The 19,105-nt window shown below is 38.7% G+C and overlaps 1 protein-coding gene across 2 annotated transcripts in view; it reads right to left on the reverse strand.

Annotated features, from left to right (window-relative positions):
- Window positions 1–19,105, reverse strand: part of GPSM2 (G protein signaling modulator 2) — a 50,189-nt gene that overhangs the window by 935 nt on the left and 30,149 nt on the right. Inside the window, exons 11-15 of one of the 2 annotated variants that reach the window (XM_032155166.2) lie at window positions 17,553–17,623; window positions 13,860–14,036; window positions 10,062–10,221; window positions 8,430–8,644; window positions 1,335–1,610 (exon numbers count right to left, since the gene is read on the reverse strand). In XM_032155166.2, coding sequence (XP_032011057.1) covers window positions 1,371–1,610; window positions 8,430–8,644; window positions 10,062–10,221; window positions 13,860–14,036; window positions 17,553–17,623 — 863 coding nt within the window. In that variant the 3' untranslated portion in view covers window positions 1,335–1,370. Of the gene's footprint in view, window positions 1–1,001; window positions 1,611–8,429; window positions 8,645–10,061; window positions 10,222–13,859; window positions 14,037–17,552; window positions 17,624–19,105 lie in introns of those variants that run through there. The other variant, XM_032155167.2, reaches the window with a different exon arrangement.

Raw genomic sequence — 19,105 nt, forward strand, 5'->3', positions numbered from 1 at the left:
GGCATCTTTCATACTTAATTTTTGTGAGTTTTCATCTGTTTTCTATTTATGTGTCCTAGGTTCTTGACCCAACCACATGGGTTTTTTTTTGTTTTTATATTAGAACTTAGAAAAGTTTGTTTTACAGCAGTATTATGGAACAGAAGAGACCATTTTAAATAATTTTTTTAAACAGCCCAAAACACACAAAAGATATTTGTTTTCTAGAGACAGGGTCTTGCTCTGTCACCCAGGCTAGAGTGCAGTGGCACGATCATAGCTCAGTGCAGCGGCACGATCATAGCTCAGTGCAGCCTCCACCTCCTGGGCTCAAGTGGTCCTCCTGCCTCAGCCTCTTAAGTAGTTGGGACTACAGGTGTGTGCCAGCATGCTTGCTATTTTTCTTTTTTTTTTTGAGACAGAGTCTTGCTTTGTCACCCAGGCTGGAGTCCAGTGGCTTGGTCTCGGCTCACCTCAATCTCTGCCTCCCAGGGGTTCAAGTGATTCTCCTGCCTCAGCCTCCCAAGTAGCTGAAACTACGGGCGCATGCCACCGTGCCCAGCTAATTTTTGTATTTTTAGTAGAGACAGGGTTTCACCATGTTGGCCAGGCTGGTCTCAAACTCCTGACCTCAAGTGATCCACCTGCTTCAGCCTCCCAAAGTGCTGGGATTACAGGCGTGAGCCACTGTGCCTGGCTGCTGATTTATTTTTCGTAGACATGGGGGTCTTACTATGTTGCCCAGGTTGGTCTTGAACTCCTAGCCTCAAGTGATCCTCCTGCCTCAGCCTCCCAACATGCTGGGATTACAGGAATGAGCCACCATGCCCAGCCCAAGAAGTAGAGTTTCTTTTATACTGACTTTGGCCTAAAAAATTAGATTTTCATGGAGAAAAAAAACCCTAGATTTTTAGTAAGACTATTTTATATACTTTTTTACATTGATCAAGTACCTTATCTTTACTAAACAGCATTGTTTCCCACTACATCCATGGTTATGTATAAAAAAATGCCATTGTCAATTAAGATTTTAAAAAATTATTTCCATGAGAGGATTAAATTCTAATCTATGATTCACTTACATTACAAACTAATCTATGATTCACCTACTTTACAAACACTAGGTAAAGTAATCTAACAAGCTGCCAAAGAACACATCCCAAGTAGTAATCACAGATGATGAAGCACCTTACAGGACACCTCCACCCTCAAACACGCGCGTGTCCAGAGAAGTATTAATGCCTTAATAGACTACTGAAGGTTAACTATTTACATCATTCTAAAAATATTTTAAGCTGTATTACAGTGCTATAAATTCTCCTTTTAAGGAAAAAAGTAATAGATTGTTTCCTTACCGTGTTTGAAAGGAAAAAAAAAAATATCCATAGTAACTAATGGTCTGCTGATTTTTTCCCTGAATTTTTAAACTCCAACAAAGCATTACTTTGCAAAAAGTCTTTTAGCCCAAAGTCAGTGTCTCTGTTTTGATCTCTTTGTAAAAGAACTCTCTGTTCATCCATTCTCTTTGCCTGGGACCGTAAAATAAGGCTGAAAAAGTCTTCATCTGGTACTGTCGGACCCTTTGTGGTAGCAGGTGGTGGAGCACATCTTTGATCATCTAATCTGGATCCCTGAAAGTTTATGAGAAAGAGATTAAAAGACATATTGTGGGAAAGAAAGCACCAAGCTATGTTATATCTCTCAGTCATAACAAGAAAACACAGTTGTAAACTTTTACTTGGGGCTTCTCAGAAATTAATCTTTGTTTTTATATTGTTCTCTTTAGTTCCCAGCCTGATTTCTGAAAGAAATAATCTTTAAATCTGAAACTGCGTAAAATTTTTCCTTTAAAATGGCTTATAAAGGTATAGCTGCTTCATTGGTTTAGTACGTGCATTATATTAAGTCATACTGTTTTAATTATAACTGGTCACAAGGAATAATCTGAGATAAAATACAAGGTCAACTGTATTTAAGTATGACAGTTCAAGGTTATAATCTAACAGGCATCAACAGTGTAACTTAACAAATCTTTAGAAATATGTACAAACCCCATGAGGAACTACCTTAAAAAAATCACGTCTTAGGCTAGGGGACAGCAAACTGTAACCCAGTGCCTGCTTCTGTAAATGAAGTCATTTTCATTTTCCCATCAATACATTTGTTTATATACTATCTATATGGCTGCTTCCCTACTAAATGGCAGAGTTGGGCAGTTGCAACAGAGACCATATGGGCGGCAAAGCCTAAAATATTTTCTATCTGGCCTTTTATAGAAAAAGTTTGCCTGCCTCTGTCTTAGGCTGTTAAATCTGTTAAGAAATAGTCCAGACTGAATTTTTTTTCTTTTTTTTGAGATGGAGTCTCGCTCTGTCATCCAGGCAGAAGTGCAGTGGTGTGATCCTGGCTCACTGCAACCTCCATCTTTCAGGTTCAAGTGATTCTTCTGCCTCAGCCTCCCAGTAGCTGGGACTACAGGCATGTGTCACCACACCCAGCTAATTTTTGTATTTTTAGTAGAGATGAGGGTTTCAGCATGTTGGCCAGGCTGGTCTCCAACTCTTGACCTCAAGTGATCCACCCACCTTGGCCTCCCAAAATGCTGGGATTACAGGCATGAGCCACCATACCTGGTCTCTGAATTTTTCTTTCAAGTTTGAGTATTATGATTCTTATATTAGATGTGCTACTTGTCAACTAAAAAATACATGCACCTACAAGTATACACCATAGTTTCTGGCATTGTAACTCAAGAGTAAGAAGAGAAGTGTGATAGCTGATATTTAAATACCCACTACATTGTTAGACTGTGAAAAGACATAGATCCTTGAACATTTAAGCCCACAACCCTCAGAGGGTGCAGTTATTTACTGCCCTCCTAAGTGAGTGCCACCTCCACACATACCTGGCTCACTCATTTCTCCTGTCATAAATTGATAATTTCAGTGTCCTCCAATTAACCTAACACTTGGGCACTTAGTTCCTAGACTTCCTCTGATTGAATGTTCTTATCCTTCACTTCGGCCTTAGCCATTTGGCTCCCATGGTCATATTCTAGCCTCTTGTTATCTCTATAGAAATGCCTCTTCCAGTTCTTTGCCCATTTTTGAATCAGGTTGGTTTTTGTTGAATTTTAGGAGTTTTCTATATTTTCTGGATATTAATCCTTTATCAGATATGATTTCCAAGTATTTTATGTTGGGTTGCCTTTTTACTGTTGATAATGTCCTTTGATGCACAAGTTTTTAATTTTGAAGTCCAATTTGTCTATGTTGTTGTTGTTCCCTGCTCTTTTGGTTTTATAACCAAGAAATCACTGCCAAACCCAATGCCATGAGGCTTTCCTTTTTTTTTCCCTTTAGAGACAGGGTCTCACTCTGTGGCCTAAGCTGGAGCACAGTGATGTGATCATGGCTCACTGCAGCCTTGAACTCCTAGGCTGAAGTGATCCTCCCACCTCAGCCTCCTGTGTAGCTGGGACTACAGGTGTGTGCCATTAATTTAAAAAAATTTTATAGAGATGGGGTCTCACTATGCTGCCCAGTCTAGTCTTGAACTCCTGGGCTCAAGCAATCCTCCCACCTTGGCCTCCCAAAGTGCTGGGATTACAGGTGTGAGCCACCACATGCTCCTCTTGAGTTTTATAGTTTTAGTTCTGATGCTTAGGTCTTTGATCCACTTTGAATTTTATATATGGTATTAGGTAAGGGTCCAACTTCATTCTTTTTGTATGTGGCTCTCTAGTTTACCCAGAACCATTTGTTGATAAAACTGTCTTTTCCCCCACTGAATAGTCTTGGCACCCCTGTTGCATATCATTTGACCACACATGCAAGGGTTTATTTCTGGGATCTGTATTCTATTCCATTGGTCTATATGTCTGTCTTTATGCCAGTACTGCACTGCTTTGATTAGTGTAGCTTTGTAATAACCTGAAATTAAAAAATGTGAGCCCTAAAGCTTTATTCTCAAGATTGTTTCAGATATTTGGGGATCCCTTGAGGTTCCATATGAATTTTAGGCTATATTTTCTATTTCTGTAGGAGGAAAAAGCCATTTGGATTTTTTTTTTTTGAGACAGAGTCTTGCTCTGTCAGCCAGGCTGGAGTGCAGTGGTACGATCTCGACTCACTGCAACCTCTGCCTCCCAGGCTCAAGCAATTCTCCTGCCTCAGCCTCCCGAGTAGCTGGGATTACAGGGGTGTGCCACCACGCCCAGCTAATTTTTGTATTTTTAGTAGAGACGAGGTTTCACCTTGTTGGCCAGGCTGGTCTTGCACTCCTGACCTCAGGTAATCCACCCACCTCGGCCTCCCAAAGTGCTGGGATTATAGGCGTGAACCACCGTGCCCAGCCTCCATTTGGATTTTTACAGGGATTGCATTGAATTTGTAGGTCACTTTGGATAGTATCAAAATGTTAACATTATTAAGTCTTCTAATCCATGAACATGGGATATTGTTCCATTTGTTTTCTTTCATCTCTTTCAGCAGTGTTTTGTGGTTTTCATTATACAAGTCTTTTGCCTCAGTGATTAATTCCTAAGTATTTTATTCTTTTTGATGGTATTTTAAATGGAATTTTAAATTTCTTTTCCAATTGTTCATTGTTAGTGTATAAACACACAACTGATTTTTGTGTTGATTTTGTATCATGCTACTTTGCTGAACTTGTTGATTACCTCTGTCAATTTTATTGATACTTTGTCCTTTCCAATGTGAATGTCTTTCTTTTTTTGCCTAATTGCTCCAGCTAGAATTTCTAGTACTACATTGAATAGAAGTGGCAAAAACCTGCATTCTGATCTTGTTCCTGATCTTGGAGGAAAGCTTTCAGTCTGTCACCATTGAGTATGATGTCAGTGGTGCATGTTTCGTATATGGCTTTTATTATGTTCTGGTAGTTTCCTACTGTTGCTAATTTTTATCATGAAAGAGTTTTGAATTTTGTCATTTTTTTCCTGTATGTGTTTTTTCCCTTTATTCTGTTTATATTATGTGTTACATTGATTGATTTTCACATGTTGAACAATCAATCCTTGCGTCCCAGGAATAAATCCCACTTGGTCATGATGTAAAATCCTTTACAACAGGGGTGCTGCTGAATTTGGATTGTAGTATTTTGCTGATTTTGCATCTGGATTCATGAAGGATATTGGTCTGTACTTTTCTTGTAGTGTCTGTCTGGCTTTGGTATTGGCAATACTGGCCTCACAGAATGAGTTATGAAGTGTTCCCCTTTACTTTCAGTTTCTGGAAGGAACAGTTTGAGAAGGCATAGTGTTAGTTCTTTAAATGTTTCATAGAATGCACCAGTAAAACTATCAGGTCCAGGGCTTTTATCAGGAGGTTTTTGATTACTGATGCAATCTCCTTACGATGGGTGTATTTTCTGTTTCTTCATCATTTGTTCTTGGTAAATTTGTGTTTCTAGTAACTTGAATCTTTTTAAAATTAGTCTATCTAGCTAAAAGTTTGTCAGTTTTGTTAACTGATTTTCAAAACGTCTTGGCTTCATTGATTTTCTCTATTTTTTTTCGGTTCTGTATTTCATTTATTTCTGCTATAATCTTTATTTTTCTTTCCTTCTGCTAGTTTAGGGTTTTGTTTGTTCTTCTTTTTCTAGTTCCTTAAGTTGTAAAGTTAGGTTGTTGACTTGAGATCTTTTGTTTTTTAGTGTAAACATTTACAGCTATGAATTTCTCCTTTGACATTGCCTTTGCTGTGTCCCATACATTTTCGTATGTTTATTTTTATTTGTCTCTATTTTATGATTTCCATTGTGATTTCTTCTTTGATGGATTAGTCGTTTAAAGGTGTTTAATTTCCACAAATTTGTGAGTTTTCCCTGTTTTCCTTCTGTTATTGCTTATTTTATCCTATGGGGTCAGAGAAGGTACTTTCTATGATAGTTATCTTTTAATTCTGTTGAGAATTTGTGGCCTAACATACGGACAGACCTGAAAAATGTTCCATGTGCACTTAAGAAGAATGTGCACACTGCTGTTGTTGGGTAAAGTGTGCTATATATGCACGTTAAATCTAGTTGGTTTACTGTGTGTTCAAGTCCTCCATTTCCTGACTTATCTTCTTCTAGTTGTCCTATCCTAATGAGCATAGGATATTGAATTCAACTATTTTTGTAGAACTGTCCATTTCTCCCTTCAATTCTGTTAATTTTTGCTTCATATATCTTGATGGTTTGTTACGTATCTTTAGCATTCCTTGAATCTACTGGGACCACTGCTACTTTTTACTTTCACACCTTTCTTTATTTCCCTTCTTACAGCCTAGATTCTTAAGTCTATTATTAAAATCACTTCCTGGCACATGTCTTCAACAACCATTCTCTCCCCTAAATCCCATTCTCCTGGCAAAATATCAGTCTTGATTTATTTCTCTGCCTCAAGCAGCTGGTTATGACTGGATAAAATACACAATTGTACTCACTAGTCTTACTTTCAGTGACTGAACCTCAGGTGGGTTCTTAGCAGAGCACAGTATTCTTAATACTTTCCCCCTAGTTTCAGTTTCTCTAAGTCAACTATTTCCCACCTCCTTTCTCTTCAAATTTATAGTGCTCCCCAACTCCAGTCTAAACTAATGACTACTTCTTTCTTTGGTGAGAAAATAAAAGCAGCCCGAGAGAATTCCTGCTTGCTTCCATCTCCAAATCTGTACTCTGCTCTCCCTCTCTCATCTACACAAAAACTGTGTTCTTCAATTACCCCAGACTTACCTACATCACTGACTCTTCTCTACTTGACCATTTCCGTCTGTAGATAAACTATGTTATCACCCCCAAAAAGAAAAAAAAACCCCACATTTGTCTGATATTTATTTGCTAGCTAATGGTCCATTTAACCCATTAAAGTTTTCTATATTTACTGTCTCCCCTTTCACACTTCCCATTTTCTCACCCCACTCAATCCTTTGTCCCCACCATGCCACTGAAACAGTATCTTTCAAAATTATTCATAATCTCCATGTTATCAAATCTAGTAGTTCCGTCATCATCTGACTCAGGTTCTTAGCAACATTTGCCACAGTTGAGCATTGCTTAAGATACACTCTTTACTTGATTTCCACCACACCACACCCCACCCCTCCCCAGCCCACCCTCGGGGTATCCTTCCAACTCTCTGGCTATTGCTTCTTTGCCAGCTCATCTTCCTCCATCTAACTAGTAGATTTTGAAATGCTCAGGGCTTAGTCTTCCTGTCCTATTCTTTAGGTACTTTCTTCCCAGGGCTTTAATACCAGCTATATGCTGATGTCTCCCAAATTTACTTCTCCCTTGGGCTCCAGATTTTACATCAAATTGCCTATTTAACACCTCTACTTCATTGTCTATACCAGTCACACTTGCCATTCCTTGAACTGGCTAACAGTTTACCAAATTTAACATGTTGAAAACAGAACTCTTGCTTTTTCTCTCCAAACTTGCTTTTCCTCTAGTCATCTCCATTTCAGTGAATAGAACCATTCATTTCCCAGTTATGCAAGGTGTAAGTCATCCTTGATTCTCTTTCCCTGAAACCTTCTACCCAATTTATTAGGAGGTCCTGCCAACTAACCACAATACATAACTGATATAATAACTAATAATGTAGCCCTATGCTAACTACTTCTCACTGTTACCACTCTGGTCCACATCACCAGTATTTTTTGCCTGCATCACCATACAATCTTTCTAGCTGGTTTTCATACTAACACCCTTGCCACTCTACATTCTTCATCAGTAGCCAGGATCCTCTTTGAGGACACTCCCAGTACCTTCCTAATACATCTAAAACACAAGACTTTATCATGGCCTCCTGCCTAGATGATCTAGGCCCTGATTACTTCTCCATCCACATTTTGTACAACTCTTCCCTTCCCCTACTCATCCCATGCCAGTCACATTTGCCACTCCTTGAACTGGCTAAGCTTTTATTTCCAAGAGGGGACTTGCTGCCTCTGCATGGAATACTCTTTCTCTAGATACTCACATGGCTGACTGCTTCACTGCATTCAGGTCTCTGTTCAAATGACAATCCAGAAAGGTCTTCTCTAAACACCCTACCTAAAACAGACACTCCTCCTACCACCAACACCTTTGCTTACCCACTACCCCTTTATCCTCCTTTAAAGTTCTTCATAGCAAGTATAATTACCTAATACAACACCCATATACTCTCTCTCTCTCTCTCTATATATACACACACACACACACACACACACACACACTTGTCTCTCCTAAAATGTAAGATCCTTTAAAAATCAAGTGTGTCCTCGATGCCTAGAATAGCAGCTGAAACATAATCAGTGTTCAACAATTTTTTACTGAATGATGGACAATAATAACTCTCTAATACAAAATAAGCCCTTCCTGAATGAGAATTATAACACTGCCAATGTTCTCAGTGGTATCTGAGCTGTATGCAGAATTAAAAAAATATACAGACATACTTGACATTTTACAAGGATGTCAAAGAAATCTTCATCGGCCTCTTTGTTGTCATTAGTCATCAGGTGGCTAAGTACCGACTGGCTGTTTTGTGTTAGACGAAGCCCTGGCAAATTACTGAAACTAGCCCTCTGGTCATCCAGACGGCGACTCTGTGAGCTGGCAAGAAGATCTAAAAATTCATCCGTGTTGGGGGATACCACAGGAACAGATGGTGCTAAGAACAGAAGAAGAAAGCCAAAGATTAAAAAAAAAACAAAAAAAAAAACCTAGGCACATTTATTATATACCTAGATCTTTTCGGCCTTGCCAGTCCCAAGACCCGCCCTGCCCTCCTGCTATAGCGCTGACACTGATGGGCTTTGGCTAGATGGGTGTGGTTTTTATTGGTGGGAGGGAAGAATGAACCCCAGAGTACTTCAGATGACCCACTTGGAGGTTATTCAGATTTGACTATATTTCTCTATTTAATGCTCACTCAAAATGTAACTATAAGATATGTGACTAGATTTCAGAAAGTGAACAAACTGTTTTTCTTACATAATTTCTCAGACCAGGTTGTGTGGGACACTGTTTTTTATTCCAGGCCCTGGATACAAATCATTTAGTAAACTAACAGTTAAGTGCTGCTGGCAAGTCTTGGTCTATGGTACAAGAAGTGTTTTGGTAGCTGAAATAGAAAAATATAAGTAACCTGTTTTAGTCCATCTCTAACTCAGCCAGGCCTTAGCCTCAGCCTTAGCCATAGGTTCCTCTTCAGTCTGTCTTCGTTTTTCTTTTTTAATCCAGATATGAAGTATTGACATTTTATATATAATCATAAGGTATGTATAACTACCTTTCTTCCTCATTTTTATTTTTAAAAGTTATATTTAGGCTGGGCACAGTAGCTCATGCCTGGAACACCAGCACTTTGGGAGGCTAAGGCAGGAGGATCACTTGAGGCCAAGAGCTCGAGACCAGCCTGGACAACACAGCAAGATCTCATCTCCACAAAAAATAAAAATAATTAGCTGGGCGTGGTGGTGTGTGCCTGTAGTCCCAGTTACTTGGGAGGCTGAGGTAGGAGGATCGCTTGAGCCCAAGAGTAGAGGGACAAGGCTGCACTGACTATGATCATGGCCTGGCACTCCAGCTTGGCTAACAGCAAGATCTCATCTCAAATAAATTAATAAAATCAGATTTTATTTTTATATATTTTTTAGACATAGGGTCTAACTATGTTGCCCAGGCTGGAGTGCAGTGGCTATTCACAAACGTGATCATTGTACACTATAGCCTCAAACTCCTGAACTCAAGTGATCCTCCCACTTCAGCCTCCCAAGTAGCTGAGATTACAGGTGTGCACCACCACACCTGGCTCACAGTCACATGTTCCACAACAGATTTTTCAAAGAAATCTAGGGAGGTAGTATAATATAGTTAGTAGAAAGCACATTGGACTACAAACGCAGATATATGTAAGGGAACTGAAAAAAACCTTGTTTGAACTGTATAAATACCAGCATTTCAGATATACCTGGATTCAGGCTCATTTACTATATCTCTTATGATGGGAATTCAATTCTCAGAAATAAGCCACAAGAATATCAATGAGAACTATTAAAATCGGGGGAGAAACAGAGATGACTTACTTTTTAGCATCATTTTGGGGGGAGTGGAAGAAGTTGTTGTTGAAGCTGTATGGCAGTTCTTCTCTTGTAAGCAACATCTCTGATCATCCATCCTATTGCTTTGAAATCGGCTTAATAAGTCAAAGAACCCTTCGTCTCCAATAGTATCTGCACTGATTTTCTAAAATATTGAGAGGAAGTCTAATTCATTTGAATATTCCAGTATTTAGATCATCAATGAACATCATGATGCATTCAAATGCAAAAGGTAAAGGATGAGGATTAAAAATTGACATTTGGAAAAAGAATACAAGATGGCAAATATTGGTAATAAAATGTTATTTTAATCCAACAAAAAGCACTTCTAGTTTTTAATTCCTGTATTTCTAAGGCTAAAGAAACATACCTCAGACTTATCAGAACCACTACAGATACTGAATTATGCAAACACTGGTGATACAGGCCTGTACTTCAGGCTCTACATGCAGTTCTAAACATTCTACAGTGGAATTTAGGTATACTTATCTCTTTGTAAGAGCTGTCTAAGAAAGAAAACAAGTGTATTTTCCTACCATAGTGATTTCTAAGGTCTTTTTATTATACTTAGATTTGAAGATCCTGAAAAAATACAAACTTCAAATAAATGAATATTTGTGAGGAGAGCAAGAACTATATTTATACTTCATTTGGAAGGCTTCAAAACTGAAATGATGAATGTAATGTTTAATACAAGTAATTATTTTAATTTTTTCATAATGATGTATTATAATAGAGGCACATGTACAAAAATGTTATGGGCCTGAGGAGGAGAGATAAACTAATTTTTAGGAGAAATAGGGAAAATTTCATAGCATGTATTTGTGTTGGCTCCTTAAGAATGAATAGGCATTTCGAGGTGAGAAATGTTTCATACTGGTTAATATGCAATCCAAAAAGTTTTCAGTATTCAATTGATGATGAACTGAAGGGTAGGGGTAGGCATAGAGGAGGGAAGAGGCCTTTGTATGCAATACTAACAAATGTAGACTTTATCCTATGTGAAATAAGATGAGCACTGGCAATAGTCAATTTTAAGCAGTTTTATTTAGAGATAATAAATGACGGCAGGGAGATCAGTTCAGGTACCTACTGAAGTCTAGGTAAGAGAGTAAGTACTAGGCTAAGACATGGTAGCAGATTTTTTTTTTTTTTTTTTTGAGGAGTCTCGCTCTGTCATCCAGGCTGAAGTGCAGTGGTATGATCTTGGCTCACTGCAACCTCTGCCTCCCAGGTTCAAGCAATTCTCCTGCCTCAGCCTCCTGAGTAGCTGGGACTACAGGTGCATGCCACCACACCTGGCTAATTTTTGTATTTTTTTGTACAGTCAGCGTTTCGCCATGTTGGCCAAGCTGGTCTCAAACTCCTGACCTCAGGTAACCTGCCTGTTTTGGCCTCCCAAAGTGCTGGGGTAGCAGATTATTTTTTAAAAGGGGTGAGGGTGAGAGATCTGAGGGACACAGTGGATTTGATGTGGTTAGTGAAAGAGGGAATCTTGCATGACACGGGTTCCTGGCTTAGGGACAGAGTAAATGGTATCACTTTAACTGGAATAAGGAAAACAGGAGTGATTAAGAGAAGTTTTTAACATGTTAAATTTGAGGTTTGGGAATGATACAGACACAAGCTACAGTCCAATGTGTTAATTACCAACAAAAGACTTTTTCCTAGGGGCAAAAAAGCCTAGAATTCAAAACTCTGAACGTGAAAACATATATGGCTCCAAAAGTATGGGCATTTTCAGTTGAGCTAAGTGAGCTTAGTTAAGACCCCAAACCTTGAACAAAGGCATGGCTTCCTTGAATTCCAGTCCTGCTCTAGACCTACAAAAATATCCCTGAATTTCTATATACCCCATAATTTTTCCTTTTATTAGTCATAGCTATCCCAGAAAAGCTATGTAAGAAACCACTGATAAAAATCGAGGCATTCTATAACAATACCACAGACCAGGGAGAAAGAAATCGAGACAAAAGACACTACAAGGGTGTAGGTATAAATGAAATGCTGACAAAAGAAATCTCTAATTTAAAAAAAAAAAGGCTTTTTTTTTTCAAAGGCTCTCATTGCTGGAAAAATGGATTTTATTTATTTTACTCTTTTTAAGACAGAGTCTCACTCTGTCACCCAGCCTGGAGTACAGTGGCACGATCTCGGCTCGCTGCAACCTCCACCTCCCAGGTTGAAGCGATTCTCCTGCCTCAGCCTCCCGAGTAGCTGGAATTACAGGCATGTGCCAACATGCCCAGCTCATCTTTGTATTTTTAGTAGATACGGGGTTTCGCCATGTTGGCCAGGTTGGTCTTGAACTCCTGACTTCAATTGATCCGCCTGCCTTGGCCTCCCAAAGTGCTGGGATTACAGGTATAAGCCACTGCGCCCAGCCAATTTTTTTATTTTTTTGAGATGGGGTCTCACTCTGTCACCCAGTTTGGAGTGCAGTGGCACAATCTCAGCTCACTGCAACCTCTGCCTCCCAGGCTCAAGCAGTCCTCCCACCCCAGTCTCCTAAGTAGCTGGGACCACAGGTGTATGCCACCACACCCAGGTAATTTTTTGTATTTTTGGTAGAGACGGGGTTTTACCATGTTGGCTAGGCTGATCTCAAACTCCTAAATTCAGGAGATCTACCCACCGTTGCCTCCCAAAGTGCTGGGATTACAGGCATGAGCCACTGCACCCGGCAGATAAATGGATTTGATAATATGAAGTACCTTCTTTGTAATTTACTTTGATCCTTTTACCAGATTATAGGGTAGCTGGATTCAAGATTTCTCTGATACTAATTATCAGTACACCCATGGTATTTTTATTTCTAAATAAATTAAATAAACTGATTGCTATGATCATTTTTCTCTTTTTCTGAGACAGGGTCTTGCTCTGTTGCCCAGGCTGGAGTGTAGTGGCATGATCTCAGCTCACTGCAACCTCCACCTCCTAGGCTCCGGGGCCATGGGCATATATCACCATACCCGGCTAACTTTTTATTTTTTGGTAGAGACAGAGTTTCACCATGTTGCCCAGGCTCATTTTTCATCAAAAGTTTGTAATTCTATCACTGTAGTTTCAATAATGTGATTAATAGAAGTAGATGCTAATGGACACTCTTCATTCTAAATTAATATTTAGAAATCCTTGAGCATCTGAATTTAATTTGTTCTGCCTTCTGAGCTGAGTAGAGGGTGGTTTTACTGGGAGACAATGCAGTGAAATAACTGGTAGTATTTTTGCAAACAATAGTGACTCAAATAAATAATTATTGGCCAGGCGCAGTGCCTCACACCTATAATCCCAGCACTTTGGGAGGCCAAGGCAGGCAAATCATTTGAGTTCAGGAGTTCAACACCAGCCTGGCCAACATGGTGAAACCCCGTCTCTACTAAAAATACAAAAATTAGCCGGGCATGGTGGTGCGCACCTGTAATCCCAGCTACTCGTGAGGCTGAGGCAGGAGAATCGCTTGAACCCGGGAGGCAGAGGTCACAGTGAGCTGAGATTGCGCCACTGAACTCCAGCCTGGGTGACAGAGCAAGATTCCATCTCGAGAAAAAAACAAAAAAGAAAAAGAAATAATTATTGTCCAATATGTGGGAGCAACTTATCTACTAAGACAGTAATTACCATTTCTCATTTTGAAGAAGATAGAAAAGATAGGGAAATATGAATACAAAGATATTTTATATTAAATGTCTAATTTAAATTACTAAAAATTCAGTATGAATACAAGAAAACCCAAATGTCGGTACTCAAAACACAATACGCAAAAACTTAGTTTAAACGTACCCTCTGAGAATTTGGAATTCGGTGGTCAACAGAATTACTGGCATCTTGGAGAACTTTAGTGGAGGAATTCATTTTGTATTTTTTCCCCTTCAGTCTGTTGACAAAGAGTAGCTTTGCAGAAGGTTTGGCAATAAGAGGTTTTTGCTTAGCAAGAATTTCACTGTTCCAGTTCTGTACCTACAAAATTATAAATGGAAGGCAGGTGAATAAACATCCCCAAATCCCCAGCTCTCCTCTGTTTTCCCATAATATTAACCTGACATACTCACTTATTTACTATTGGGGGAGAGAGGAAGAATTTTAGATCTCTTTAAAAATATCTTTTTTAGTATATTGCACTATTTTCAAGATCTTGTACCAAATGCATACTGTGGATTTCTCATTATCAAAACATTAAAATGCTGGTTTTTAAGAACCTACGAATAAGAAAGCAAGGTTTGCCAAAATTCTATAAAAATAAAATATGAATGGTCAGAGAAGGAGCCAAAGTTTTACTCTAGATGTGAGTTACTTAAAAATCTGTTACGACTGGAATTTTTGGATGTATGTAGAATTTTTAAACATAAAAATTAATATCTAAAACATAGCAGTAATTTTTAAAAAATAAAACGGTACTGTTTTTACTAATACCATACTAAATTCTCAATAGGCAAAACCAATTTATAAAGGTCTAGATCTGGTTTAAATACATGACAACCTACAAATAACAAAATAACATTTATTGAGTACAGTGGAAAAATATGCACTACATACAATAGCTCTGACATTTGCAGCTTTAACACTCAGTCTTAAACGTTTACAAGTAAGTCTAAAGGTTCATGCTATGTAATAATTTTAGTGACACACATTTTTTCATAGGTAAAATTAGTCAAATGCACAGATTTTAAGTCTATGATTAGAAGCCATATAAACCCTACTCCAATCAATACATAGAACATTTCCACCAATCCAGAAAAGTGGCCCATGAGGCACAAACTGAAATAAATGTACAGGGGAGTGAGACATGTAGCTGGGGATGGTGGTTCACACTTGTAATCCCAGCTACTCAGGAGGCTGAGGCAGGAGGATTGCTTGAGCCCAGGAATTTGAGGCTAGCCTGGACAACATAGTGAGAACCCATTTATATATATGTGTGTGTGTGTGTGTGTGTGTGTGTGTGTGTGTGTGTGTGTACATATACATACATTTGTTGCTTTTTTTTTTTTTGAGATGGAGTCTCACTCTGTCGCCAGGCCAGAGTGCGGTGGCACGATCTCGGCTCACTGCAACCTCCGCCTCCCAGGTTCAAGTGATTCTCCTGCCTCAGCCTTCTGAGTAGCTGGGACTACAGGCGCCCACCACCACGCCAGGCTAATTTTTTGTATTTTTAGTAGAGACAGGGTTTCACCACGTTGGCCAGGATGGTCTCGATCTCTTGACCTTGTGATCCACCTGCCTCGGCCTCCCAAAGTGCTGGGATTACAGGTGTGAGCCACGGCGCCCGGCCTTGTTGCTGTTTTTGAAACATGTAGCTAGTAAGTGAACCAAGCCATCGATTCCTTTTCACATACAGGTTATAAGGGGAAATTATTTACTACAGTGGATTTCATGGTCTATTGTTTAGAGAAAAGGAAAATGGTCCTTGATATGAGGACATAAAACTGCACCCAAAACCCAAGAAGAAAAATTAAAAATGTTCCTTATATATTTATTTGAACTTCTCAACAATACTGAAAACAAGAATACAGGGCGAAGCAATGTCTTAAAAACTGTGAAGAAAAATTATTTCTAACCAAGAATTCTAAAGTCAGCAAAATTATCAAATGTGAGGTTAGTAAAGACATTTTCACATATCCAAGTTCAGGCATCCAAGTCTCAAAAGTTCCCTCCCACTGCACACTCTCCCAGGAAGCCTCTTAACCTAGAAGTCTCCCTTTTTCCTTATGTATGCTTCTTTACTTTGTTGAGAATAATGAAATAATGAATTCTTTGACAGCTTTATTATGAGGAAAAGAAACCAATACAAAGAACTAATTACACTTAAACATATTTTACATTAAGAATAGAATTTTATCACTTGGCTCTTGGAGAATTACAAGGTCAAATCTGGTCAGCTTCTTACATAACACTGTTAGTACCACTACACAGGTAGGCAGAAGATAGCAAATTAATTTTGCTACTTATTAGTATGTTCCTAAAAGAAGAAAGTAGACAAAAATTGCCTTAAAAGCTTTTAAAAAGGTCGGGCGCAGTGGCTCACGCCTGTAATCCCAGCACTTTGGGAGGCCGAGGTGGGCGGATCACGAGGTCAGCAGATCGAGACCATCCTGGTTAACACGGTGAAACCCCGTCTCTACTAAAAATACAAAAAATTAGCCGGGCGCAGTGGCGGGCGCCTGTAGTCCCAGCTACTCGGGCGGCTGAGGCCGGAGAATGGCGTGAACCTGGGAGGCGGAGCTTGCAGTGAGCCGAGATTGCGCCACTGCACTCCGGGCTGGGCGAAAGAGCGAGACCCCGTCTCAAAAAAAAAAAAAGCTTTTAAAAAATAATTTGTGGATTTAACAAATTTATATTTGAGAACCACTCACAGAGAAGAGATGGACATTTTGGGAAAATCACAAAGTTCTTTAAAAATTACTAGAGTTTCCAAATAACTCTGTGAATGGCTGGAATAAAAATATCTTGGATATGATTCTCACACAATTAGATTTTGGTTTTTTGAAGACTATTCACACATAAACTATCACTACTGAAAAATCATATGTTATTGTTATAATGATAGGGCAGAAGAATATTTAATGACATGGAAAGATGTTCCTCCCAGGTTCAAGTGATTCTCCTGCCTCAGCCTCCCGAGTAGCTGGGACTACAGGCGGACACCACCACACCCAGCTAATTTTTGTATTTTTAGTAGAGACAGGGTTTCACCGTGTTGGCCAGGATAGTCTCGATCTCCTGACCTCGTGATCCACCCATCTCGGCCTCCCAAAGTGCTGGGATTACAGGCGTGAGCCACCGCGCCCGGCCGAGAGCCTATTTTGACAATGTAATATTCAGTTCAAAGGAAATGGAAGAAAGTAGCCTTGATGTGTTCTTCAATAACCTGTTTCTAATTATGAAGTCCCTTCCCTTTTACTATGCACCCCTCTCCCCCAAGAAAAAGCCTAGGGAAGATGTATCTTCAATACAAAGTACTTGTTAAAAAAAAAAAATGCTTTTCAAGAATGCAGCTAGAAAAACAACTCTCCTCTTGATCATAAATTTCATTTATCTTGGCAATGATGTTGCTATGTAGTTGGGAAAAAAAGCTTGTCCTTTTGTTCTTCCTGATCTTCTATTAATTAAAAGTAATACATTTGCATAGTAAATGATTCAAACAGTTCAAACTGGTATATAAAGTATTTCTAGCCTAACCCAGACACTCAGTCCTCTTCCCAGAAGAAATCACTGTTAGCCCGTCTCTTATATCTTATTCCAGAAATGTTTTAGGAATCTACAAAGGAAATATATGCATATATATTTTTCTTAAACAGATGGCAGCATACGGTACTCATTCTTTTTGCACTATACTTTTTCTGATTTTTTTTTTACAGGCAAATTTTAAAGTGATACCTATATAGGGCAAGCCTTATTTAAATTATTTCATTAAATTAAAAATTACTAAAACATTTCATAATAGTTCATGAAATTTAAAACATAAAACCTGCCACCCACCTTTTCTGGTGTTAACTTCATAAGTTCCATATTTTCCATACTGTGCCGGCGTCCCAACTTGGGGCATACACCTTTGTTTAAAAAAAAAATTAATTCAAATAAACCAGGGAGCCCTTAAGAGTACAAGTTCAGCATCATTACATTATTCAATTCTAAAATCTGATACACAAACCCATATGAAAGGAGAAAACCTGTACAAATATGTATTCTTCTAAGAATAATAATTTTCCATACCAGCTACACAAAAATAGAATATACAATCCCCTCTAAAATGCTTTGATGTAAGGAAGTTACATTTTGGTTGGAAACTAACACTGGTTACTACATTACCCCTTAATTTGAAAAAGGCATTTTATAACAACTGGTTTTATACTATCCACACAGTTTCAAAAATAACAAACTGTAGAGCAGTTTATTCCTTGTAACAGAAGGAAAAGGCCGTAGGCCTTCAATTGTGTGAAAAGAATCAAAATAGCATCCCCACTACTACGCTGTTACTCCTTTCTAGGTTACCCCTTTCTATTTTAAGATCTTATTAGATGACAGACTTACTGCCAGTCAGAAAACAACAAGGCCTTAAACTTTTTTCAATAAAGTTATTAAATACAGAGAATTTCCATGTCCATTCAATGTTTTAAAATATTAGGCAGTATTTTAAAAGGCATAATACCTAATACCCAGCTTAAAAAAATGAAACATTACGAACACATTAAACTCCCCTTGTATAACTCCCCTCATAATTTCCCTTGTCTTCCCTGCGCTTGTATGCATTTTCATTACAAATGTATGTATTTCTTAGCAACATAGCATGCGCGGGTTTTGAAACATTTATAAATGGTATCATACTGTATGTATTCTGCAACCAGCTTTGAGAAACCTTATGTTTGTGAGATTCATCCAAGTTGCCATGTATACCTTAATTCATTTTCATTGCCATTTTTGGCAAAGGCTTTTTATAATAACTGGTTTATACTATCCACACAGTCTCAAAAATAACAGACTGTAGAGTGGACTAGGAAATCATCCATTTTACTAGTGACAGATATTTGGGTTGCTTCCAATTTTTTTGCTATGATAAGCACACTACAGATATTCTTGGAAACGTCTCTCAGTGTACATGAACAAGCATTTCTTCTAGTTTGGTGGATATCAGGAGTATATAACTGGGAGCAGAACAGGAGTGGAACAGCTGGATCATACAGTTGGTGCATCTTTAACTTCACCAGAATGTTGCTGGATTGTACTTCAGGGTATACCAATTTCTATCCCATCAATACCACATAAAAGTTTCCATTACCCTGCATCATTTTAATACTGGTAGTAATTTTTGTTTACCTCATAAGTTTCTAACAGTACTCCACTGTGATTTTTGCTGATGAGATGAAGTTAAATATCTTCTCATATATTTATGGGCTATTTGTGTACTGTTCATCACTTTTGCCCCCCTGCCGTGTCCCCCCCACCCTTTTTTTTTTTTTTAAGTAGAGACAGGGTTTCACCATGTTGGCCAGGCTGGTCTCGAACTCCTGACCTCAAGTGATCTGCCCACCTCA

The sequence above is a fragment of the Hylobates moloch genome, unplaced genomic scaffold (assembly GCF_009828535.3).
Source record: "Hylobates moloch isolate HMO894 unplaced genomic scaffold, HMol_V3 SCAFFOLD_5, whole genome shotgun sequence".
NCBI lineage: Eukaryota > Metazoa > Chordata > Mammalia > Primates > Hylobatidae > Hylobates > Hylobates moloch.